This window comes from Durio zibethinus, chromosome 24 (genome assembly GCF_047325235.1).
Source record: "Durio zibethinus cultivar Kanyao isolate XHJ-2024 chromosome 24, ASM4732523v1, whole genome shotgun sequence".
Taxonomy (NCBI): domain Eukaryota; kingdom Viridiplantae; phylum Streptophyta; class Magnoliopsida; order Malvales; family Malvaceae; genus Durio; species Durio zibethinus.
Window position 1 is genome coordinate 19,091,426 of NC_143185.1, and position 24,907 is coordinate 19,116,332.

The following is a 24,907-nucleotide window of genomic DNA, read 5'->3' on the forward strand; positions in this document are numbered from 1 at the left end:
AGTGCTGGCAAGTTTCACTTCGTGATGCTTAAAACTTGAAAAAATCAAAAATAAAAAAATAAAATAAATTTATGTAAATTTTTTTTTTGTAATAAAATATTTAATAAATTTGAAATTTAAATTTAAATTGTCTTTCACCTCTTCACTTAATAGTTAAGAGACTTTGAGGAAGGCATGTAAGTGTAAATTTTAATTTCCTATCCTCTCTCCTTGTAAGGATTTTGTCTTTTTATGAAAAAAAAAATTTAAATTTAAACTCTTACAATTATTTCTCTTATTCTTCACATCTCGTGTAAAAAAAATAAAAGGCTTTAATTTATCACATCAACTTAGCATTTTTAGATATGGTTGAACTTGTGAAATTGAAAATGAAAATTGTCGTTAATCATAAATAAAATGATGAATTTGTTTTTTTCATGATTGAGAAAGATTATCTCAAAATGAAAATCAAGTTTGGCAGATATAAGTAGAAGCAGGCAGTCCATTTTGAACAAAATTAGTATAGTGATTATTAGACAAAAGAAGGGCATACGAGACATATTACACAAAAATAACAAAGCCTTTAGATTTTAAGGAAAAGAACAAAAAAAAAAAAAAGCAAAATTCACAAAGTGAGATAGAACAGTTAGATGGCACTTCTACAATCGAAGATTTAAGTCAAGCTTTTGCAGATCAGGTTCTTGCTGTGGCAATTTATCAAGGCGGAAGCTTCCTGGCCAGATCAAATCCGTTGATTCTTCAAGCATAAAGGGTGTCCAAGCCATCCCAAACCCTGGACTGGAACCACTTCCAAATGTTGCTACCATTGCAGACCCTTCTCTGACAGGCTTGTGAACAAGAGAATGAGGCTGGACCCCTAGTGATCGAACCGCAATAGAATTGAAGGGAAACCCCATTGTTCTGATCATCATTTTGTGAGACTGGAACTTTTTAGCAGCTCCTCTTTCCCTCTTGTGTGCATTCTGGTGACCACCCAAGGCCTGAGAACTATAAAACTTTCTCATGCAAAAGTTGCATGAGAAAACCTTGTTGCTGGCAGGCTTTGATTGAGAATCACATTCTCCAGCTGTTGCAGGCTCATTTCTGTTGAGCCCTAAACTCAACAAATCCCCCAAGTTACCATCTCCAGCTCCTGTTTCGTTGTTGTCACCTCCGGTTTTCAATTCAGCATCTTGGTTGTTGAGTGATGTCTCATTTATTTCTTCATCCGTCCGGAAAGTCATAACACAAAGATATATTCACAACTCAGATAGGTTTGAATATAGTAAGTTTTTGATATAGTGGGGCTTCAAGATATTGTAGAGCTGTGTGGTTAAATAGGAGGAATAGATAAAGGAGGAATTTAATGGAAATTTAGAGAGGTCTCAGGTGGGGAGGGAAGTGGCAGTAGATATTATTAAATTTAGATCCCTTTTATCTGGGGGTTTCCAATCTGATGACCTTTCAACATTTCATGTGGGCAATGCATACATCAACTATTAGTGTTGGCCATATCAAGCTTAGGATTCCATGCTAATCTTTATCACCTTTTTTAACACCTATTGCATCAATTACATGATTCTCCTTGTTGGATGAATCAATAACAGGAACTCAACCTTTGTATGTATTGTATGAAGTACTCTGAATGACTGAAAATGTTTGCATTTGTATGTAGTCGGATTGTGTAACATAAAGACAGCACTAGTTTAACCCACAATTAAGCCGTTTGAATAAGTCGACTCCTTGAAAATACTTTTAGAAAGTGATAATTAAAAGAAAACACTTCCATTTAAGACAGAAAATTAGGGTAAAGGGTTATGGCTCCTTTACCATGTTTCTAAATATGTATTAAACTTAATTCTACTTAATATCAATTGGTAAAAAGTAGCTTGTCCAACTTCAATTCAAAGTCCAAATTGTATCCAAGTAACCGACTTTCATCTGACTAACATGGTCCCAAGCATCACATGCTCTATATCCTGTTTACTCCATGCCATAATTTTCAATCTCTTTTGCAGAACATGGCAAATTATGGATCACCTCATGCATGTACAACGCAGATGCAATTTTTTATTGGTTTTGGCGAAGGTTAGGTCTGCTTAGTTACGTCTGGTAGAAATTTTGTTAAGATGGTTGAAAACATTAGGCGAAGGATCCTATTTTACATCAAGGTTCAAAAACAACACGTGTTTTTTGGGTATTTATTGATTCAGAAAACTTAACATTTTGGCAGTAAAAAGAGGTGGGCATGGCATTCAATGATTGCTATCCGCATCATGACTCTGAACTCACTATATTTTGTTGGTTCTAAATAGCCAAGGGTCGAAATGGCGACCGGCAAATAGAAACCAAATCGCAAATTTCTGAAAGAAACTTGAATTTAAAAATAACTAGATTAAGATATGTGGATACAAAGTTGACAGTCAAATGTCATCTGTAAAAATAAATGGTCTGATGCTAAATCAGGTTAGTGATGTTAAGTTTGCTAAAACTATGGAAGCAGAGAAGCCATTAGGCAATCCTTTAGTTATGATAACGTAGAGAATTATTAAGGGGGTTTGGAGGGCCCAACTGCCCAAGGGAACTGACAATAATGGTGATAAAAAAGCAGGACAGTGGAGTTGGGGGTGTCTGATTTTAAATTGGTTTATTTCTGTAAGCAAGAGGATCAATGTGGGTGTCTTGATGTAGTGGGCAGTGTGTATGTACAGTAGGATAAGTGCATTGGGAACCACTTGTGCTTATTCTCAGAATCTTTCTGTTCCAAAGAAACATCAGATTAAAAAAGCTCAGCTTCCCCACATTGGGGTGTAATTGAAAGCAGCTTTGATGCTGAAGCTTCTATGAGATAAAATAATTGTGGTGTTGGAATGCTGACTCAGAATTTTGAGCATTAGACTTGTCTTATCAATTAGTTTCATATATACAGTTCAAATTAGTTGAAATAAACAACAAATAATTCTATAGAATAGAAGCAATTCTCTCTACTTCAGATATGTTGAACAGATCAGCCATTTTTCAAATAGAGATATTAAATCACGGATGCCCCAGTTTCAAAAGTCATATCTCATACCAGACCAACTCTAAAAAGTAAACTTTTCTTTCAAGTGTTCCTACTGATTGGAAAACTACAAGTTTGTTCATATCCGCATAACACTTTCATTGTGTACCAAAAATGAAAACCAAGGAATATTGTAGTCATCGTATATTACTTTCAAGAACCTATTCACGAGTCTCTAAATTTTTATATATTTCATAAAGAAAAGGGGAAAATGGTTCACTTTATCATCTTGTGAAGGGCATTTTTTGGAGGGAATGGAATTAGAGAGGTGGAGATTCTGCTGGAGTGGTAACTGAAGAAGGTTGAAATTTACTGAGACTGATATATAAGTAAGTAGAAGTAGTTCTCTAAGTATGGACCAAAGGAAGGATATGGTGATGAAGCAGGATTTGCTGATGAATGTATATCTCTGTCTTATCTTGGTATCAAGTTTTAAAGCATTTGATGACAAGGATAGAAGCAAAGCAATTATTAAGGATGCCATGGAAGTGCTGATCCGAACGGGATGTAGAAGAGAGATGCTTCCACACATCAAAGAAATAAATAAAGCAGAAAGGTCAAGAGAAAACAGGAGCTAAATGCCTCCCAACCAGGCACATTGAATATAGCACCAGAGTGGGTGCCTCTCAAATTGGCATTTAAAATGACATAATGGTGATGTTGAGATATCAAATCAATAATGAAAGTGATTGCATTTTGGGCTTGAAAAATTGAAGAAAACACTTGTATTTGAGAATGACTTGCCTAGATTTTATATTTCTTTAAGTCTTATTTGGTTTTAACATATCAAATTCCCAGTCATCTGTTAATCATATGTAATTGTTTTAATAAATAATGACATTTTTGCTCGAGGTTTTGTTTTCATTTTTGACTAATGAAAAAGTTTTGGGTACCGACCTTTCAAAGTGTAAAGGAATTACTTCAGATCAATGCCGCACCTTATTGAAGTAAATAAAGTCTCTCTTATCACACAACACCACCAATTAACCAAAGAACTAATTCGCTTGACGAAGTTGCAGATTGAGGATTCTTTTCTATTACAGATCAATGATTTCAGCGGAAAACAATTCTGTACATCATTGGTTACGTCCGGAAGCAGGCTCCTAGTTCACAATTACAACTACCAATAAATACAAAATTTCGTTACTAATGGCCTAATCCAAGAAAATGTAAAATCTACCCTAGTTACAGTTTTCCCTTCTTCATTCAAAAGTAGCTTCAATTCATGAAATAGAGAGACTTTTCCAGGTTGTTACATTCTGAAGTCTAGGACGCATAGCGTATTGTTTGCAAAACAAGCAGCAATCTTGTCACCTTCCTTGTTCCAACAGACTTCAAATATACCCCCTTTGCCGGTATATGTCTTTACAATTTTCCCTTCCTTCAAGGACCAGATATGCATGGATTTATCGAGAGACCCACTGGCAAGATATTCTCCATTTGGGCTAAATGCAACAGAGTATACAGGGTCCCTGGCGGTTTAATCAAAAGAAACTTGTAAAAAACAAAAGGGCAATGCGATGGCTCATTTCACCATCAACAAGGTTTTTAGTGATCTTATAATATATGATTAAAAAAGTAATAGAGAAGAATGGATTCGAGGGATGGTACCCGTGTCCATTCAAGCTATAGAGAAGTTTCCCTAGTTCCACATCCCACAGCTTCACCGTGGAGTCAAATGATGCACTACATAGAAAAGAGATAAACAGAATGCTAAGCGAAACTTAAATGGAGATTTAAAGCAGCTCTTGTATGGCAGTTTACACTGTAAATGAATTCCATTGAATTAAAGGAGTTCCTTGGAACTAAAAAGGGATTCACGTTCACACCAAAAAAAGAAGGGAGTGAACATAGAATGTATTAGATGCACGTTATCCTTCTCTTTTATTTCTCCCTTCTTCCCTTCAGGTTAAGTTAGTTTGTAGAAACAAAGCCTTTGTGGCACACACAAACTGTTCGAGATATCAATTAAAATTTTAAAAAATTATTATCCACAGATATGTAGAGAGAGAGAGAGAGAGAGAGAGAGAGAGAGAGAGAGAGAGGGACTACAGAAGAAGTATAATGGAGACAAAACAATAGAGAAAGAGACAAATGGATAATTACATCTTTATCCATTACCTCAATCAAATCAAGTTTGAAAAGATTATATGCAAGGATAGTATGTGGCTATTTGAGAATACTGAGTCAAGTTGATCCATCAACTGGCTTCAAATGTTAGACCTAATAATAAACATATGAATGACGTGTACACAAATAGTGATCCAACAAACATAAATTAAAACAATTTCTATTACACCTCATTTTTACCTTGCAAGAATTAATGGCTGGTTAGGATTGTTTGTCCCAGGCCCAGTAGGACTCCATCTGATGGCATATATCTCCTGCAGAACAGTTCAATATTTTTCCTAAAAATACAAATGAATGCACCCAGAAATGTGAACAAATGGATTATATTGAAAAATTGAAAGCTCAAAAGTACCTTAGAATGCTCCCTCAGATCATGAACATACTTATCCTGCTTCAGACACCATATCTGCACCAAGACTTTCTCTTAATTGAAACATAAAAGAGGAAAAGAATAAACACTTAACACATAAAGCCGCAGCAACAGAAAAAAAAGGGGGGGGGGGGACTAAAAAACAACAGAAACAAAGATACAATATTCCAGAAAGCTGGCATATCGTTTCAAAATTAAAATTTTTAAGAAAGAAAAAAAAAAGACAAAATGCAATCAAACAAAAATGTATATTTAATGCAATGAAGAATGTCTGTTAAGTAATGATAAAAAGATAGTGTATAAAACCTTTGCAGTAATATCATCAGAACAAGAGGCCAATAATAAACCAGTCGGATCCCATTTGACACAATTCACTTCACCCTGAAATGTACAAAGTTCAAATATGTGACTAGAAGAGCAGAGACACATTTCAATTCAAAAGTTTCACTTATCAAAAGCCAAATCAAAACATGGTTTTCAGTTGCTAATTAAAGCCCATGGCTGGCAAGTTACAGAAGCCATAAGGCTTTGTTTCATTGTTGTAAAATTTTCCTACTAAATTGATTCTCAGGAAAAAAAAAAAAAAAGAGAAAGGAATATGGAAATGAAAATTCTTTTTTATTCTTGAAACAGTTTTCTTTACAGGAAAAGCTTGAATAAAAGCTTTAAATCCTAGCACTTTACCAGAAACCAGATTCAGAAAACAAAATTTATAAAACAGAAAGGAAGACAAAGAAAAAGAAGTAAGAGGCGAGGTACAGAGAAATGAATTTAAGGGGGAAACTACCGAGGTGTATAACTATAAACATACATTTCATATAACCAACAATTATGAGATGCATTGAAGAGTATAATAGTTCAAGCATACAAGACCTTGATCTCAGACCTAACTGTTATCAAGTCTTTTCTGTTATCAAATGCAGGCAACAAAGTTTAAAATAGAAACCAAAGAAAAAAGAAAGGGTAGGGGAAGAGAGATGATTTTGAGGGAGACATTACAGGCAGTTGTAGACATGCATTTCATACAGCAGACGACCATGAGATGCATCAAGATTAGTTATCATATGAAGCATAAAAGAGACGGACCAGGGTTTGGCTTTCCTGGTCAGTTTGAATCTTATTTAGTTCTAACAGTTAGTCCACCCTTTTGAATAAAACTAAAAGAATCACCTAAGAAAATTATGAGATTGTAGGACCACAGAGACCAGAAACAAACCTTATGCCCCGCAAAGGTTTTAATAGGGTGGATTTCTCCAATCTTGCAAACATATATCATATGGTCTGTGGAGCTTGTTGCAAATGAAACATTGTTGCACCAATCAACATCAAGGGTTGGACCTAAAAGGTAAAAATGATGAAACTCTGGATAAATGAATATTGGTTATGTAACTAAAAGCCAAATCTTAAAGTTTAGTCCAATGGCCCACCTGTGTGAAAATCAAACTGCTGTTTCCATTCCTCAGCCTTGACATCCCACACAATTGCCGTTTTATCACAGCTTCCCGTAAGAAGATAATCACCCTTCTTGTTCCACTTCAGAGAAAATATAGGTCCTTTGTGCTTACTCAAGGTAGTCCTTAGTTCACCTAAACCAAGAAATAATTGTGTGTGTGTGTGTGTGTGTGTGTGTGAGAGAGAGAGAGAGAGGTGTAAAATTCTCACAATCAGTCAAAAGCATATAACAATGTAATTCTAAAAGCTAAAAGAGTAACAAATTCAATTAAAAACATAAACAAACCTCTTATTTTGATTGGGTAACCAGAAAATAATTTAATAAAAGAAAACCTTATGAACACCAAGAAGAGAAACACATGGGAAAATTGAGTTGGTATGAACACCAACTCAAAGGCTGCTTTCAAAAAATAGATTTTGTGGCCTTTAATTGCAGGATATAGAATGGCATAAAAAAAAACTCACAATGACTTACCATTTGTAGTCCAAATTCTCGCTTGGCCATCATATGAACCTGTTGCAAGCAATGTCCCCTCACCCTGAATAAATGTCAGCAAAAAGAATGATATTTTTTCCATATCAAAAAGAATGACAACCAAAGAGGCAAGCAGCTAAAGTACCATTTATCTCATTTCCAATTAAGTTCACTTATTACACAAGAACAATTAAAAAGACAATTTAGACAGCAATGTAAGAATGACAACCAAATAAACAAGCAGCTAAAGTTCCATTCATAGCATTTCCGATTAAGTTCAATTAATGCACAAGAATAACTAAACCTACAAATTTAGACAACAACGATGGCTTTTTACAAAAACAGAAAGCCATTGCAGAGCAAAAGCATTAGCATTAAATTGCAGTCTTTATGAACCAAACATCCATTAGACAACACAATGGTACAATTATATGGGTCAACGTCCCATCTGCTTGAACAAACTAAACCATCTAAGGATGATATCACCACCACCTTTGCTCCATCAGCACCTGAATGTGCAAAAAATGACTGCCACCTCAAATCCATTGCTCCAAGAGCTAATTTTCTTATACAATCACAATGGCTGAACTAATCAGGTTCATCATATGATCTCGAGAAAAATAGATCTGGTCAAGTTTAACCGAAGAAGATTACTCCCACTTCAACCTAATTCCCGCAGCTAGGTATTTTTGGAAACCTAAAGCAAGAAGTGCACCATAAAAAATGTGCCTACAGCTTATTCTTTTTTGCGTCTTCTATGTGATATCGCTGGTCATTTTCTTTTTATTACAGTCAAGGTGACTAGTTTTCCTGCATAGTTATAGCAGTATAACAAAGAATGTTATATACAATTGCAAAGCATTACATCAAATTAAGGGAATGAGAAAAAAAGAAGTGTTGGACTCAGTAGGTGATCTGTACTAAAAGGAAACAAAAGTTTGTAGGCAACTTAAGCCCACAACAGTAACAGAACTCACATTCCAATCGAGTGTTGTCACATCTTTGCTCTTCTCATTGGTTCTTCCTTTTACATGCTTCAGCACTAGAACATTTAATGGACTGTTTTGTGCACCAGATTTGCAAAGCCCATTAGCTATTGTCCAAATACGAGCTGTTGAATCTCCAGACCTAGAAATTGAGGCAATGAGAGTTAAGTGCAAGTGATCTAATGAATCGGAGAAACTTTGTGAGTGCATAAACTGATTAGTGACACTCCACTATCATGACATCCAACAAAAGATTAAAACACAAAGCTACAAACGTATCAATAGAATACTTAGATGACATGAAAATCAACAGAAAACAACAAGAGGAACCGAGTCATATATAACAGAACTTTTAGCATAGAGCAACAAGATCTCAGTAATTTTTTTGAAAGATCTCAATTAATGTCAACGACAGTGTAAATAAACATCTGTGCTAGATAAGGAGAACTTCAACTCTCCAGTCCTACAACAGTATAAAAACCAATATACGTGACCACAGATCATATGGTCACACAACTGAAGAGTGAACAAATTGCACTTTTGTTCACAGACCACTTACCCAATGGGCAGGACTGTTCAAAATGGTTTTACTACCAGCAAGGCTTAATTTTTATCATTCAAATGATTAGAACTTATAAAATTGAGCATAAAACTAAGACACACTGGAAATGTATAAAGAATGTGGAAAAAAGTACACATCTAAAAGACCAAATCATCAACATAAATGTCATAACGTATAGATCTGTGGATTTACCACTAAACGTGGATTAAAAGAGTCGCCACCAATATTTTTTTTGTTTAAGTGTGATTGGTCACCTGATTGAATCTATCATATTTAAACAGGAATCCCAAGATTGACAGATATCTTTAAATAGTAGATTTTAGTCTACAAAATCAGATTTCAGATTCAGGAGTGCGGCTACGTATGAAGAAAGTTATAGCACACTCACAGCGCCTATCCAATGGATGGTATCAGTTTGATTTCAAATTATCCAAGCCTTAAAATATTCTTATAATTTTACCAAATTGTTTAATTATTGGAAACTAATCCTAAATTGGCTTCAATAGTTTGCTAACAATTTAAGATAATTTACTCACCTCAGGAATATTCATGGAGACTAATATCCCAATCTAAATAAGCTCCATCGTCGGGTTTATTAATACATTTTTATTAAAAAAAATAGTAAAATCCTCCAATAATTTGATAAGATTTAATTGGATGCAGATCTCCCAATAGTTTAGTGAGATTTTATTGTAAAATATTTATAAGATTTTATTTTTGAGAAAACTCATTAAATCTTCTAATAGTTTGATAAGATTTAGTTTAAGATACAATCCTCTAATAGTTTGGTAGGATAAGAATGCAAAATATTTTATTGATTACCTGATTTATGAAATTCTCCAATAGTTTGGTAGAATTCATAAAAATTTAAATGCATACAGAAATCTCCAACAGTTTGGTAAGATTCATGAATTTATTTGAAAAAATATTTTTCTTTTTTTTAGGTTGTTTTTCATAAATAAAATAATAAAAAAGAATTTTACAAAAGTATTTAAAGAATAATAAATTACTCAATTTAAAATTAGTAAGATAATAATGATAAATAAAATAAAAATAAAATAAGAAAAAAGCTTAAAAATGAAAATTGCAAAAAATAAAATAAAAAAAAGAAAATTTATGATTGGGTCGGGTTGCTTCAGGTGGTGTGCGAATCCTAAACGGGTTCACGCAGATCCTAGGCTGGACAAATGACACCATATTGGGGCACCATAAAAAGACAAAAACTTGGTTTTTCCTCACACCGCCCTACCCCTTTCTCTCTCCACCTGATTTTGCTCTGGCTTCTCTCTAAAAATAACCTAGACTTAGTCGTCGAAAACTGAGCAACCTACTGATTTCTAGAAAGTGTGGCCAAAATCTGGCCAAAAATTCAAAACTCACCAAAAAGTTCAACTTGAAAATTCAAACATTCAAATAAAAACCCAATTTTTTTCCAGATTTCCCAGATTTTTTTTCAGAAATTCAACTCCAAACCCAGAAATTCAAACCTAAACTCAGAAATTCAAACCTAAACCCAGAACTTCAAACTCTCAATCCCAAAACTTCAAACCTAAAACCAAGAAATTCAAACCACTCTCAATCGCCAGAAACTTTAAATCCAGAAACTTCAAATCTAGAGAGGTCTCCCCAAAGAAAAACTCTACCTTTCTTTTTGATCCTCTATTCAATTTATAGCCTGCTTTAGTACTAATTTTAAGAGTTGAGCAGAACCAATTCAGGTTTGAATCCTAAGATTCTGTCCAACGTGATTTAGGCCTAGGTTCTGCAAGTCTGCCTGATTTGATTCTGAATTGAAATCCCTTTGATTATGCAGATTTGATTTCCTTGTTTCAACACAAATTAAGAAAAAAAAGGAAAGAAAAAAATAATAATAATAAACATCAATTGACCTAGACAAAGATGGGTGTCTACAATAAGAAATATTTCATCACAGAAAATACAGACCCTGATGCAAGAAGTGAACCAGTTGGACTCCATGCACATGCACAAACCTGCAAAAATAAATGCTCAGAGAGAGAGAGAGAGAGAGAGAGAGAGAGAGAGAGTAAAGAATAAAGAATGCATGTCTTAGCCCATCTAGGAGTATAAGAAGATTTTAAAAAGGCTCAAACCTCAGAAGTGTGCCCTTCCAAAACTGTAACATCAGAATTAGGAATTTCACAAGCCTCCTGAGTTGCTAGGGTCGATGTAGTAGCAATATCCATAGGTTCTGGACCTACTAAATTGAACAATGCAATATAAACGAAAATGAACGACCAGAAACACTGGTTAAGAGAGCTATTTGGCAATTTTATATGAAGGCAAATTTCATGTGAGTTGTCAAATATTCAATCAATGAAAATGTCAAGGCTAATACAAAGAAACTGATATCAAACCGGGAAGAAATATAGCAAAGGAATTAACTAACCTACAGAAATTCCATTTTCTTCACGCTTGACAGCATCCTTGTCTTCTTGATCCACAACCATATCTCTATCAGCAAGTTCCTCTGGTTGCTTTTCTCGTTCCTTATTGATTTCAGCCTTCTCCGTTTCCTTTTCACGTTCCTTCTCCCTTTCCTTCTCCCTTTCGTGTCTTTCTTTCTCTCTTACTCGTCCATGCTCTCCTTCATGCTCCTGGTCAGCCTCTTTATCTTTATCTTTATCTTCATCTTCATCTTCATCTACATCTTTATCTTTATCTTTATCTTTATCTTTATCTTTATCTTTATCTTTACCTTTATCTTTGTCTCTATCCTTTTGGATATTCTTCCTTTTCTCTTTTATCATTTGCCGCAATTGATTTACATCCTTCGTTATTATATCCAAAGGTTGCAAGAATGAGAAATCTTCATCCATTTCTACATCATTCTGCAAACTCAAACAAACCATGATGAAAATATACTCTTAGGTATCACCATGCTCCCACAACCCCCCAAAAGATTAATAACAATAAGCATGCTAACATTACTCAAGTTGGCTTCCATCTCCAAGTACTGAAGTCCTTTTTGAACAAATGTAATAAGAGCCCCAGGAGGAATCAAATTCCCATCAATGGTACACTTATTAATGCCTGCCTCATATCCTAAAGTAAATGCTGAATGCATAAAACCTGCAGGCATTTGATCAGCAGAAGATAAGATCCATTGGACATTATTTACAAGAACCATTCAGTTGAAGATTGAAAAACTATAATGTAGAGCCAATGAATCCTCCACCTTTTTTTTTTTCTATATAAGCACCACTGTATAAACAAAAAGCAGAAACTTAAATAACCTAAAAATGTTTCTTAGTTCATTTAGACTACGTTTGGTAGGAAGGATGGAAAATGGAAGGAAGAGAAAGAGGAGAGTAAGGAACGTTGGTTTTCCTTCTTGTTTTTGGTATGAAGGATGGATAATAGAGGGAATGAAATAGGTTAGGAAAAACTTGTAAACAAATAATTCAAGTTAAATGAGTTTTTTTTCTCCCACTTTTAGGATGATTGGATTTGGAAGGAGCAGAAAGCACAAACCCATCCATTTTTCTTCTCTCCTATTTTCCTCCTACCAAAGGGATTAAAGGAAGAACTATTTTCCTTCAACACGATTATCTTCTTTCCTCTAATCCTACCAAATAAATTGTTAATAAACAAAATCTGAGTAGTAACTGTAAATTTTCAAGTCAATACTATTGACTATGAAAAACGATAACCTTGGGATGCCTGTCTCAAACAGTGCAATGATATTCAAATAAAATAACTAATATTTCAGAAAACGATGGTTCACATAGGGATTCTCATCTAAAAATATCTCGTGCCCTAGCCTGCGGCATTGCATCACGCTGGTAAAATCTATGAGATTACAAACCCTAACCGGAATAATAGTCAATATCAGGCATCCATTTCCACGATCTAGAGCACATTATAATGCCAGAAATTAATCTCAAAATTTACAGTTCACATGCTCCAATTAATTTTTTTCTCCTTTCTTTTCTTTTATATTAAACGAACAATAAAATAACAGAATAAATTTCAAGTTACTAATTGCAAATACAGCGACACAAAAGGAATTCCACCGGATGTAGAATTAAAACGAAGCAAAAACAAAGAAAAAAAGTTTCAAAATAGAGATCGCAGTAATGAGAGATAAAAATTAAAGAAAATTTTGAACTGACCTGACTCTTGAAGGTAACGAAAGACGAGGTAATTCAATTCAACGGAGGTGATAGAGGTCATAGTTACGAAAGTCGCTTAATCCAACGGCTGTGATAGAAGCTCAGACTATCATTAGGTAAGCAACCGCAAAGCCAGAGAGTGAAGGAGAGACTGAGAAGCCTTTTGTTTTGCAGAAGGCGAGAGGCTTTGGACCTTCAAGAAAAGAGGTAGAGAAGCAGATGATCACTATTTTCTATCTTTTTCATCTTCTTTTTTTAGAATTTTTATTTATTTTGCTTTATTAAAAGTTTTTTTTTTTTTTTTAAGTAATTGCGCAATAATCCCGCAACTGGATCTGGATGGTCATGCGTAACTGTTTAGGCCTAAAGAGATCGGTTCAGTTTAAGGAGTCAGTTAATAAATTTGGGCTAGTTCATAACTGTTAGAAATTAAAAACAGAGGAAAAGCTCAAAGATGAGGTATATTAATTATCAATTAACTAATCTAACCCAAAGGCAAAAGACAAATTCAAGTAAGAAATACTTTTTAAGATAATACATAAAATGTGTTTGGTGTAAAAAATTATAATAAAATTATATTATATTATATTATGAATAAAATTAAATTAAATAATATTATTATATTATTTGTTTGTTGTATGTAAAAATTATGATAAGATAATTTTATTTATTGGTTAAAATTATTTTTTAAAAAATTTATATAATTTAAATTATTAATATAATTTTTAAAGGCAAAATAGGGTCTATAAGTTTAATTTTATAAATTAAAAATAATTATTTTTACTTTAAGAAGATTGAATTATTTTATACCAAGATTATAATTAATTATTATTACAATCCTATTTTTTTTTAGATATAAATCAAAATATGATAAAAGATAATTATTATCTTATTTTATCCATGATTTTTGAATTCATGAACTAGATGGGAAAACAACATCTTTCTTTTATTGTATATCATCTTCATAAATAAAAGAAATATTAAAAACATAAAATTTGAAGTTTTGAGATTTCTAATCTTTATTAAGAAAATATAAGATAGGAATGATACCCTCCCTCTGCACTAATTGGGAAATATCTGACTTTTGTTCCTAATTGTTTCAATTTTTTTCTCGTATGGTTGATGAAAATTTATGGGTGTTAAATTTTAAATAAAATACTTGAAGATGAAATAGAGCAATACAAAAATAAAAATATAATTAGGAGTTTTGTCTGTTTCAGTTCAATTCATTTAAATGATAATATATTTATGTTTAGTTTGTATTCAATTTGATTAAGATAAATAATTTCGTTTGTGAACGTTAAATAAACATATTTATAAACATATATAAAATGAATATATTCATAAATAATAAATAAAATATAATCAAATAAATTTAAATAAATACACCTTAAAACAAATAAATTTAAATGAATATAAATGAATTTTAAAATAAAATAAAAATAAAAATAAAAATAAAAATTTATTATTATTATTATAAAAATAATATACAAACTTTAAATGAATTTATTTGCGAACATAAATAAATCAAATAAATATTTATTTGTGTATGATTTATTTAATAAATGAATATAAAAATATTATTTAAAATTATTTGTAAAACTTAATAAATAAATATAAATGAACAAAAAATGAATATGTTCACAATGATTTATCAATCGATTACACCCTAAATAAGTGGTTTGAATTCATACCAGAAATATTATCATATTTCAAGCTGCAAGAAATACAACCACCTCAAAATATACCATTACCAGTAAAGCTGATACTAAATTATTTGTTTCAATTATTTACAAAAAGAAATAAGAATGATTCCTTAACCTTCCATATCCAATTTTAAATGTTAATCGCTCGAAATTTATTTATGGGGTAGTTGGATTCATGGATCAGCATTTCGTGGATCATAGCCTTTAGCCCCTTCCGTCAACGTGGACCATGCATCCATTGTTGGATTGTTACGAGACAGGGACTTGTACAGTTTAATATTTGATCCTCTGGTCAACTTCCTGTTCCTGAAGATTGGCAAACTCAAGAGAACAACCAGAACTCAACAGAGAAGAAAGTCTTCAAACATGGAAGCAGTCATGCTGCTATATTCATCTTTGTTCATTCCCTTCCTCGTATTGGTTTTCAAGCTTTTGTTAGGGACCAACTCCAAGAACCTTCCACCAAGCCTGTTTGCGATTCCATTTCTGGGGCATCTCCATCTCCTAAAGAAGCCCCTCCATCGAACACTCCACAATCTCTCACAAAAATACGGCCCTGTCTTCTGTCTCAGGTTTGGTTCACAACTTATGCTTGTCGTATCATCTCCCTCGGCTGTCGAGGAAGGCTTTTCCAAAAATGATATAATTTTTGCAAACCGCCCTCGCTTTACCATAAACAAGTACACGGGCTACAATTGTACCACCCTTGCTACATCATCCTATGGCGATCACTGGCGCAACCTTTGTCGCATAATCAAGCTTGAGGTGCTATCATCTGATCGATTAAACATGTCAACAGGCATTCGAAAAGATGAAATCAAAATTCTACTACGCAAGTTATATCATATGTCAGGATATGAGTTCAGCAAAATAGATTTAAGACCAATGTTTACAGAGCTGACATTTAATGTCACAATGAGGATGATTACAGGGAAACGACATTGTGGTGAAGAAGCGGCTGGAACCGAACAAGCCAATTTGGGGAACTTATAGAAGAAGTTTTTTCTTATGCAGGTGTCATATGCAGGGGACTTTCTGCCTCTTTTCAAGTATTTTGATAGGCAAGGATATGTAAAGAAGGTCATGAAGTTTGGTCAGAAGTTAGATCTGTTCTTTCAAGGTTTGATTGATTAGCATAGAAGGAACAGGAGAGATTCAGAATGTGGAAACACTATGATCGACCATTTGCTTTCCTTGCAAGAATCACAGCCCGAATGCTATACAGATGAAACTATCAAAGGCCTTGCATTGGTTAGTTTTCATTTTTCAATGCATTTGATCTTGGTATTTACTTAAATGCAGGCATTTTTAGTTTTTCTAATGAATTATCATAGACTGCTGTTTTAAACTAAGTTTTTACTATGATTCAACTCTTATATGTAGAGTGTGGTAGCAGCAGTAAGTCATACATCGGCAGTAACAATGGAATGGGCAATGCCTAATTTGCTTAATCATCCTGAGGTTTTGAAGAAGGTTAGAGCTGAGTTAGATGCTTTTCTTGGCTCTAAACAATTATTAGATGAGACTGATCTTCCCAAACTCCAGTACCAGCAAAATACTATTGTCGAGACCCTCCGATTATACCCGGCAACCCCCGTCATAACTCCTCATATGTCCTCTGATTGTTGTACAGTAGGAGGATACAGTATACCACCTAAAACTATTTTGCTGGTCAATGCATGGGCTATTCATAGGGACAATAAATTATGGGATGATCCAACATGTTTCAATCCTGAAAGATTTGATACCGCCGAGGTCAATGCCTATAAGCTTTTGCCATTTGGTTTGGGAAGGAGGGCATTCCCTGGGATGGGCTTGGCCAACCGCATCATTGGCTTGACTTTGGGGTCGTTGATTCAATGTTTCGAGTGGGAGAGAATCAATGAGAAGCCTATCAACATGGTTGAAGGAACAGGTGGCTTAGCCATGCCTCAGAATGAGCCACTGGAAGCCTTATGCAAAGTTCGTTCAGTGATGGATAATGTACTCATTCAAGCTGTGCTCTAAACTGACTGCTAATACCAGTGTTCCTTTTTTCATAAATCTAGCAATTTTGTACACTTGTTTTATCAATTTCATATCTAACATTTATAAAATACAAAAATTATCAAGTCACAATTCATATAAATACATAAAACACAAAATAATTTTTTATTTTTATCAAATCCATATATAATTTTTGTTAAAACTTTAAACTACAATTGATTTCATGCTTTTTTATCGTTTGTATGCAATATTTTTGTTGTAACTCAGATTGTAGCTATTGCATGACTACTACGGCCCTTTTGGCAATTGATTAAACGAGGGTTTAATCCCCAATCCTCATGCCCTGACCGTTTAGCACCTCCTTTTCTTTCTTCTTGAAAGAAAAAAAAAAAATCATTTCACTTTTGATGAAAGTAGAACATAGAAATGTGGTGGGTTATTCCCATAACAAGTTCACTATTACAACAATAAGAACATGAGCTTCGATTAGTAATTAAAAGGCTACTAATAAAATTGTGCAGCACTTCAGCTTAAAACTCAAAATAAACAAGTTTCCTGAAATCCTAAAACAAGTTTCACGCACGATTTATCGAAAATTTTATTCATTTACACCTTAAATGCATGATTTAAACGTGATGACTTACATTCACATCAGAAAAACTCAAATGGCTATATTGTCATATTTCAAGCTGCAAGAAATACAACCACCCAAAAAATATCATTACTATTTAAGCTGATTCTAAATTATTTGTTTCTATTGTTTACAAAAAGTAATCAGAATGATTCCTTACTGTTCCAATTTTAAATATTAATCGCTCGAAATTTATTTATAGGGTGGTTGGATTTATCGGTCAGCATTTTGTGGATCAAAGCCCTTACGTCAACGTGGACCCTACATCCATTGTTGGATTGTTTCGAGACAGGGACTTGTACCGGTTTAATATTTGATCCTAGGGTCAACTTCTTGTTCCTGGACGATTGGTAAATCTCATAGGACAATCAGAACTGAACGGAGAAGAAAATCTCCAAACATGGAAGAAATCATGCTGCTATATTCATCTTTGTTCGTTCTCTTCCTCGTATTGGTTTTCAAGCTTTTGTTAGGGACCAACTCCAAGAACCTCCCACCAAGCCCGTTTGCTCTTACATTTCTGGGTCATCTCAATCTCTGCATACGAACACTCCACAATCTCTCACACAAAAATAATGGGATAAAATAATTTCAAACAGTATTCAAAGTCACGCAATGATAAAATTAAATTATTTTTTTTGTGTGAATTTAGTAAAAATCAAACAAATAAAATTAACAAATAAATCATTAAATCACAAATACAATAACACAAGTAATTTATGTGAAAATTTTTTTTAAAATGAGAAGTAAAAACTACAGATAATAACAAATAATTTTTATTATCAAAATAATAAGAATACAAAAATTTTTTTAATTAGAATTAAAAGTGTACAACTATAATATCTCAAAATTAAATAATTAACCAAAATAATATTACAAGAAAAAATTAAAAAAATCTCAATAAATTTAAAGATTAATAAATACTTACAAAATCTATAAATAAAAAACTTAAAATTTGATCTCGATCATTTAGATTAAAAAATAATGAGTCATAAATATATTGATAAAATTTTAATTCAATCGAATAATGAATTGATTTCGATGATCGAAACTATACAAAATTCTTTTTATTTTATTTTATCATCACAGTCTTTTATTTCTTTTTCAATCATATAAAAATTTAAAACTCTATAATCAAACATAAAATATTAAAAAAAATTTTGGTTAATGAGCTTTAGTTTTAGGCCGGACGAAACTAAGCCCAACAAAAAATGCGGCCCTGTCTTCTGTCTCAGGTTTGGTTCACAACTTACGCTTGTCGTATCATCTCCCTCACCATAAACAAGTGCATGGCCTACAATTGTACCACCCTTGCTACATCATCCTATGGCGACCACTGGCGCAAACTTCGCCGCATATTCACGCTTGAGGTGCTATCATCTAATCAATTAAACATGTCAACAGGAATTCGGAAAGATGAAATCAAAATTCTACTACGCAAGTTATATCATATTTCAGGATATGAGTTCAGCAAAATAGATTTAAGACCATTGTTTTCAGGGCTGACATTTAATATCACGAGGATGATTTCAGGGAAAGGATATTACGGTGAAGAAGTGGCTGGTACCGAACAAGCGAAGCAATTTGGGGAACTTATAGAAGAAGTTTTCTCTTATGCAGGTGTGTCGTATGCAGGGGAATTTTTGCCTATTTTTCAAGTATTTTGATAGGCAGGGTTATGTAAAGAAGGTCAAGAAGCTTGGTCAAAAGTTAGATATGTTCTTTCAAGGTTTGCTTGACTAGCATAGAAGGAGCAGGAGAGATTCAGAAAGTGGAAACTCTATGATCGACCATTTGCTTTCCTTGCAAGAATCACAGCCCGAATGCTATACGGATGAAACTATTAAAGGCCTTGCATTGGTTAGTTTTCATTTTTCAATGCATTTGATCTTGGTATTTACTTATATGCATGTACTTTTTTCTGTTTTTCACATGAATTATCCTAGATTGCTGTTTTAAACTAAGATTTTTACTATGATTCAACTCTTATATGCAGAGTATAGTAACAGCAGGAAGTCATACATCTGCAATAACAATGGAATGGGCAATGTCTAATTTGCTTAATCATCCTGATGTTTTGAAGAAGGTTGGAGCCGAGTTAGATGCTTTTCTTGGCTCTAGACAATTATTAGATGAGACTGATCTTCCCAAACTACAGTACCTGGAAAATACTATTGCCGAGACCCTCCGATTATAACCGGCAACCCCGGTCATAACTCCTCATATGTCCTCTGGTTATTGTACAGTAGGAGGATACCGTATACCTCCTAAAACTATTTTGCTGGTCAATGCATGGGCTAGGGACAACAAATCATGGGATGATCCAACATGTTTCAATCCTGAAAGATTTGATACTGCCGAGGTCAATGCCTCTAAGCTTTTGCCATTTGGCTTGGGGAGGATGGCATGCTCTGCATGGGCTTGGCCAACCGCTTCATTGGCTTGACTTTGGGGTCATTGATTCAATGTTTCGATTGGGAGAGAACCAATGAGGAGCCTATTAACATGGTTAAAGGAACAGGTGGTTTAGCCATGCCTCAGAGTGAGCCACTGGAAGCCTTATGCAAAGCTCGTTCAATGATGGATAATGTTCTCATTCAAGCTGTGCTATAAACGTATTGCTAACACCAGTGTTCCTTTTTTCGTAAATCTAGCAATTGTTGTATAGGTGTCATATCAGTTTCACATTCAACATTTATTAAATATAAAAGTTCTCGTATCACATGAATACATCAAACATGAAATATATATATATATATATAGATTTTATCAAACCTATATTAATTTTGTTAATATTTTAAACTATATTTAGTTTCACGTGTTTTATTTTTATCAGTTTTGTATTATATTTTTGTTGTTTACTCAGATGGTAGCTATTGCAGGACTGCTAGAGCCCTTTCGGCAATTGATTAAACCAGGGTTTAAGCGTTATCGACATGCCCTGACCGTTTAACACCTCCTTCTTCTCTCTTTCTTCTTAAAAAAAAAAAATCATTTCACTTTTGATGAGAGCAGAACATAGAAATGTGATTGGCCATTCCCATAACAAGTTCACTGTTACAACAATAAGAACCTGCACTTCAATTGGTAAATAAAAAGCTTATAATCATCTTGTTCAGCATTTCAGCTTAAAACTCAAAATAAACAAGTTTCCTAAAATTCTTGCTGCTGATCAAATAAATTTAACCATTGGAGAAAAGAAATTTGGTTCATAGGCTGCTCTGTTTCATTGGGGAGTTTCAATATTACACCTTTCTGGACCACCCTTCATGCATCGCGTGGTAGCACATGCAAATATTACAAGAATGGAAACTTTAAAAAGAGAATTCTTCGGTCCATGTCCGGAAGACAGCAAAAATATATCAATAGATTCGGGCTTTGTAAAAAAATTTTGTGGATTTCTCACTTATAGTTCTGGTTTTTCATTCAAGTTTAGAGTTATTCCTGATTCCTTTCACCCACTTAGGCCTTTATTCCACCAAAGATGTGCTTGAGGTTGATACATACAAACTGCCAAACTGGTTTCTGATAAATCACGATATTGTGGCTAAAGACAAGAATAATTTGGGTGGGAATCAAGTCCATTTCCATTTCCAAAAATTCTAATGAGAGCCCATATGAGAGAAAGCGCACAGTCCTGAAAAGATTTTCAGAAAGCAGGCTTCAAATACAATTGCAGGGGATTGATTAATTAGTTGGCCCAGGTATAAGCATTTCAATGCCATTAAATGTTGATGATTTTACCTTCCTATTATTCAATTAATAAACTAGCTTATCTTTGCAACAACTGGAGGGCAAAGAACAATGCAGAATATGAATAAGTACTTTAATTTAATTATTTATTTTACATCGATGTTTTAACCACTCCGCCAAACTATCCTTATCCAATTTCTCTGTTCCAGGACTACAACAATGTTAATTTAAGCAAAGTTGGTACATCTGTGTAGATCTAACAACCCTCACTCCGATTGGGCTTGGAAGAAACAAAGACCTAATCACACAAGAAAACTGGCTTGAGATCATTGAACAGAACAATACAAATTCTGATGACCCTTTTCATTCTTCTCATTGACAAAAAAAGCCTACATGAACACCTGATCTTCATCAGCTTTAGGAATCCAGTCATTTGTTGCTGGGTTGCTTTTGAAAGTTAGCCCCTTGATTACATTTCCAGCACCCTGTCCATTTTCCATCTGAATATGACATTCATTCCTTCACCTCCTTCTCTTACCACTCTTATAAACCCACTTCCTGTCTGTCATCAATAAACAAAACAAAATAAAACACCAATGCAAATTCAATAAAAACTAAAGCACAAGATAATTCACAGTTCAGACAAAACAACACTACTGTCAGAAAATAATAGGTCAAGAATAAGAACCGTGTGATGCTCTTTGTCAATAGAATCCAGCTCCCTGTACTATTGTGTCTCCACAAATTCATCTTGCACCACAGTATTTCCTCCCACCGAAATCTTCACCTACGAAAGCAAATTACAGAACTGAAAAAGGGACCCAAAAAAATAAGGGTAAAGAGTCTAGAGCTTGAAAGACAAAGATGATAGGACCACGCTAAAAAATGCATGCTTGAGATTGAGATTGAAGTGATCGTAACATGATAAGCTCGGGTATGTTTTTGTCTACAGCTGGAGAGAGGGTGTTTGCTGCTAAATCACTATCAGGTTCACTCCTGTTGGGCTTGGTGGGTCGTTTTGGGGCCAAGGAATCGAACTGAGCTCTGACCTGATTGGCGATTTGTTGCTGTTGATCTGCCTCCAAAACTTCATCACTCCGGCTTGGCTTAGTCACCATCCATTGACCCACCATCTTGGCCTTGATTTTTAGCCTTGTATTTTGTTTCTTTCTAGTTGCCATTGATGGTATCCTCGTTTTATATATGGAGAAGAGACGGAGAATGCCAACTCTTGGTGGTGGAGTGGGTCGGCAGCCTATTGTATATGTATTATATAATAAAGATTAACATCGAAACTATGGGCCATAAGATACCGCTTATTTTTCAGCCGTAAATCTTTCGGTTTGAGCATCTATCAAATCCCAATTTTCACGGGTTCAAAAATGATAACGTGGGATGCTTGAGCTGTTCTGGGCTACCTCAGATGCTGGCTCAGATTGTCTGCTTGGAGCCTTGGACCCCAATCACCCAAATACTCTACTTCTGCCGTTGATCAATTGAGCATGGGATCGAAAGGGAGTACCATAAGTCAAAGACTGGAAGAGAAGTATCTAACATTTAAATTATTTGATATAATTCATCACAATCTAACTAGCTGTGATGTCATATTTTTCCTCTTTTAGCTAGCTTATTTGTTGTATCATCCTTTTTCCTTCAATAATTTGAAGATTACCATGAAATAACAGTAGCAAAATGCCAGTGATTTAAAGAATTCTTGCTTACTCTTAGCCCTAGAAAATCAATCATCTGCTGAACTTCACCAAAATGATGTTTGGCTTTAGTAAATTCCATCAAAATTGTGTCCACATGCCAGGTATTGGACTTGTGGGATTTAGCCATTCCACCAAAGAAGTGATTTGAAGCCGGTTCATACAAATTGATGTCCAATAAGTCATGCTATTGCAGCTGAAGAATATTTGTTGTGAAACAGAGAGAACACTCTTGCATATTACCTTTTTCTCAGTAAAAGTTTTTGTTCGAGATCATCATAACTTTGATATTACTTGTTGAGTCAAATAGCTCATATCCAATCACATTAGCAAAAACGAAATCAAATAATCAAATAATCAAATAATCACATAAGAGACAATAATTTAACATGATTTTATCTAATCGACTTACATCTACGAATGAGAAACAAATTTTATTAGTTGTAGAGAATTACAAACATACAAATTATATCAACCTCACTCAACAATCAATACTCATAAGATCTTCTTAATCTCTTCTAATCTTATAGAATATTTTCAACTCAAATAAACATATACCTTTGTGCACCCATGCGTCATACTTATGTGGACTCTATCAATTTCCTCTAGTCCACTCACATGCATAATAACTATGTGGATCTTCATTCTTTTTTAGTGCACTCAAATATACACACCCATAAATATGTTAATCTCTTGTAGTCATATAAGATATCTATCCTATAAAATCTTACAACTTTCTTATATTTTTTTCCCATACCTAATCCGATAGAAACTTCACCTATTTATGTATATAAACTTACCTATTAAGAATCTTTTTTCTCTTAGAAATCTTTTTCTACAAATTAAACTTGTATATAAAAATATCTTTTTTCTTAGAATTCTTATTCTGTAAGTCTTCTTGTTCATTAGACAATAACTAATCAATCTCAAATAAATCTCTTATGGGATTTGAATTACTATTCTCAATAATCTTCACATTAACTCAAATTTTATTAAATCATCTATCTTCATTTTAGATATGCTTAGCTCTATCTGTAATAGAAGTCTCATTGTCATATTTTTTTATGTGTCTTCAAGGTTTACACAAACCTATCAATCAAAGCATGAACTCGAACTCCTCATTTAAATCGAGCTCTTTTAAATTTATCTTTTTTCAAAGCTCAAATCATATTCTGATATCAATTGCTGGAGATCACTACAACTCTGATATTACTTATTAGTTCAAATAGCCTTTATCTAATCACACCAACGGAAGCGAAATCAAATAATTAAAAAATCACACAAGAGATAACAATTTAACTTGAGTCGATCCAATTAACTTATAGTCTACGAATGAGAAATAAGATCCATTAGTTGTACATAATTACAAACATATAAATCATATCAACCTTACTCAACAATCAATATTCGTAAGACCCTCTTAATCTCCTCTAATTTTATGGAGTATTCTCAATCCAAATAAATACAAACCATTGTACACCAATGCACTATACTTACGTGGACCCTCTCAATCTCCTCTAATTCACTCACATGCATCATATCTATGTGGATATTCTCAACTCTTCTATAGGGTGTCTATTCCATAAAACCTTACAACTCTCTTATATCTTCTTTTCTCATATCTAGTCCTATTAAAATTTCACCTATTTATAAACTCTCATCTCTTTCTTTTTAGAATTTTTCTTTTGTAAGTCAAACTTACATATTAAAAATATCTTTTCTCTTAAAATTTTTTTTTACAAATCTTTTTATCCATCAAATAATATTTAATCAATCTTAAATAAATCTTTTTATGAAATTTGAATAACTATTTTCAATAATTTTGAAAAATTAGCTTCTTAGAATGCTAAAAGGGTTTCAAGCAAAATCATGAACTCTATCATAAATTTGGCCAAATTAGCTGATGGAGGTTGGTACAAATAACTAAAATTTAGGTTCTTGATGCAAAATATTCAAATTCGAATTCTATGATCTTCTGTTGATAGATAATTTGTAAATTTGAAAAATCTCAAAAATTTTATAAATTTCTCTTAT

The 24,907-nt window shown here is 33.5% G+C and overlaps 2 protein-coding genes and 3 pseudogenes across 10 annotated transcripts; 2 read left to right on the plus strand and 3 right to left on the minus strand.

The window, feature by feature from the left end:
• Positions 1-494: 494 nt before the first annotated feature.
• LOC111317077 (zinc finger protein 7-like) lies at positions 495-1,379 on the minus strand. Its single transcript, XM_089753343.1, has one exon. It carries the CDS (start codon positions 1,221-1,223, stop codon positions 639-641), a length of 585 nt encoding a protein of 194 aa, XP_089609469.1. The 5' UTR covers positions 1,224-1,379; the 3' UTR covers positions 495-638.
• A 2,644-nt stretch (positions 1,380-4,023) lies between these two features.
• LOC111317076 (WD40 repeat-containing protein HOS15-like) lies at positions 4,024-13,423 on the minus strand. Of its 7 annotated transcripts, XR_016333045.1 has the most exons (15): positions 13,149-13,344; positions 11,960-12,105; positions 11,423-11,864; positions 11,127-11,233; positions 10,960-11,006; positions 8,445-8,595; positions 7,468-7,531; positions 6,968-7,126; positions 6,757-6,878; positions 5,847-5,921; positions 5,523-5,576; positions 5,351-5,424; positions 5,162-5,263; positions 4,652-4,726; positions 4,458-4,512 (listed from the first exon to the last, which is right to left on the minus strand). XR_016333045.1 is itself a non-coding variant. In XM_022919407.2 (14 exons), the coding sequence occupies exons 1-14, from the start codon at positions 13,207-13,209 to the stop codon at positions 4,293-4,295; spliced, it is 1,797 nt and encodes a 598-aa protein (XP_022775142.2). In that variant the 5' UTR covers positions 13,210-13,423; the 3' UTR covers positions 4,024-4,292. The 7 variants fall into 7 exon arrangements, 4 of the variants coding, with proteins under 4 accessions (XP_022775142.2, XP_022775143.2, XP_089609468.1 ...); XR_016333046.1 differs by lacking the exon at positions 5,162-5,263 and having other exon boundaries at positions 4,024-4,512; positions 5,351-5,448; positions 11,127-11,230; positions 13,149-13,392; XR_002693466.2 differs by lacking the exon at positions 5,162-5,263 and having other exon boundaries at positions 4,024-4,512; positions 5,351-5,448.
• A 1,641-nt stretch (positions 13,424-15,064) lies between these two features.
• Positions 15,065-16,896, plus strand: LOC111316443 (cytochrome P450 81Q32-like; annotated as a pseudogene).
• Positions 16,897-18,682: 1,786 nt separating this feature from the next.
• Positions 18,683-20,190, plus strand: LOC111316444 (cytochrome P450 81Q32 pseudogene; annotated as a pseudogene). The gene is made up of 3 exons (XR_016333124.1): positions 18,683-19,129; positions 19,215-19,331; positions 19,468-20,190. The product of XR_016333124.1 is annotated as a cytochrome P450 81Q32 pseudogene (transcript).
• Positions 20,191-21,276: 1,086 nt separating this feature from the next.
• On the minus strand, positions 21,277-22,723 carry LOC149512015 (uncharacterized; annotated as a pseudogene). The gene is made up of 4 exons (XR_016333409.1): positions 22,058-22,723; positions 21,853-21,951; positions 21,566-21,726; positions 21,277-21,462 (listed from the first exon to the last, which is right to left on the minus strand). The product of XR_016333409.1 is annotated as an uncharacterized LOC149512015 (transcript).
• Positions 22,724-24,907: the final 2,184 nt, after the last annotated feature.

Bases quoted from the DNA above. Each gene is read 5' to 3' on its own strand.
- LOC111317076 (XM_022919407.2), bottom strand. From the start codon at position 13,209: ATGACCTCTATCACCTCCGTTGAATTGAATTACCTCGTCTTTCGTTAC. The intron at 11,865-11,959 runs GTTAGCATGCTT...TTGAGTTTGCAG, and splicing joins TGGAAGCCAACTTGAGTAAT to AATGATGTAGAAATGGATGA. The intron at 5,425-5,522 runs GTACTTTTGAGC...ACTGTTCTGCAG, and splicing joins ATCTGAGGGAGCATTCTAAG to GAGATATATGCCATCAGATG.
- LOC111317077 (XM_089753343.1), bottom strand. From the start codon at position 1,223: ATGACTTTCCGGACGGATGAAGAAATAAATGAGACATCACTCAACAAC.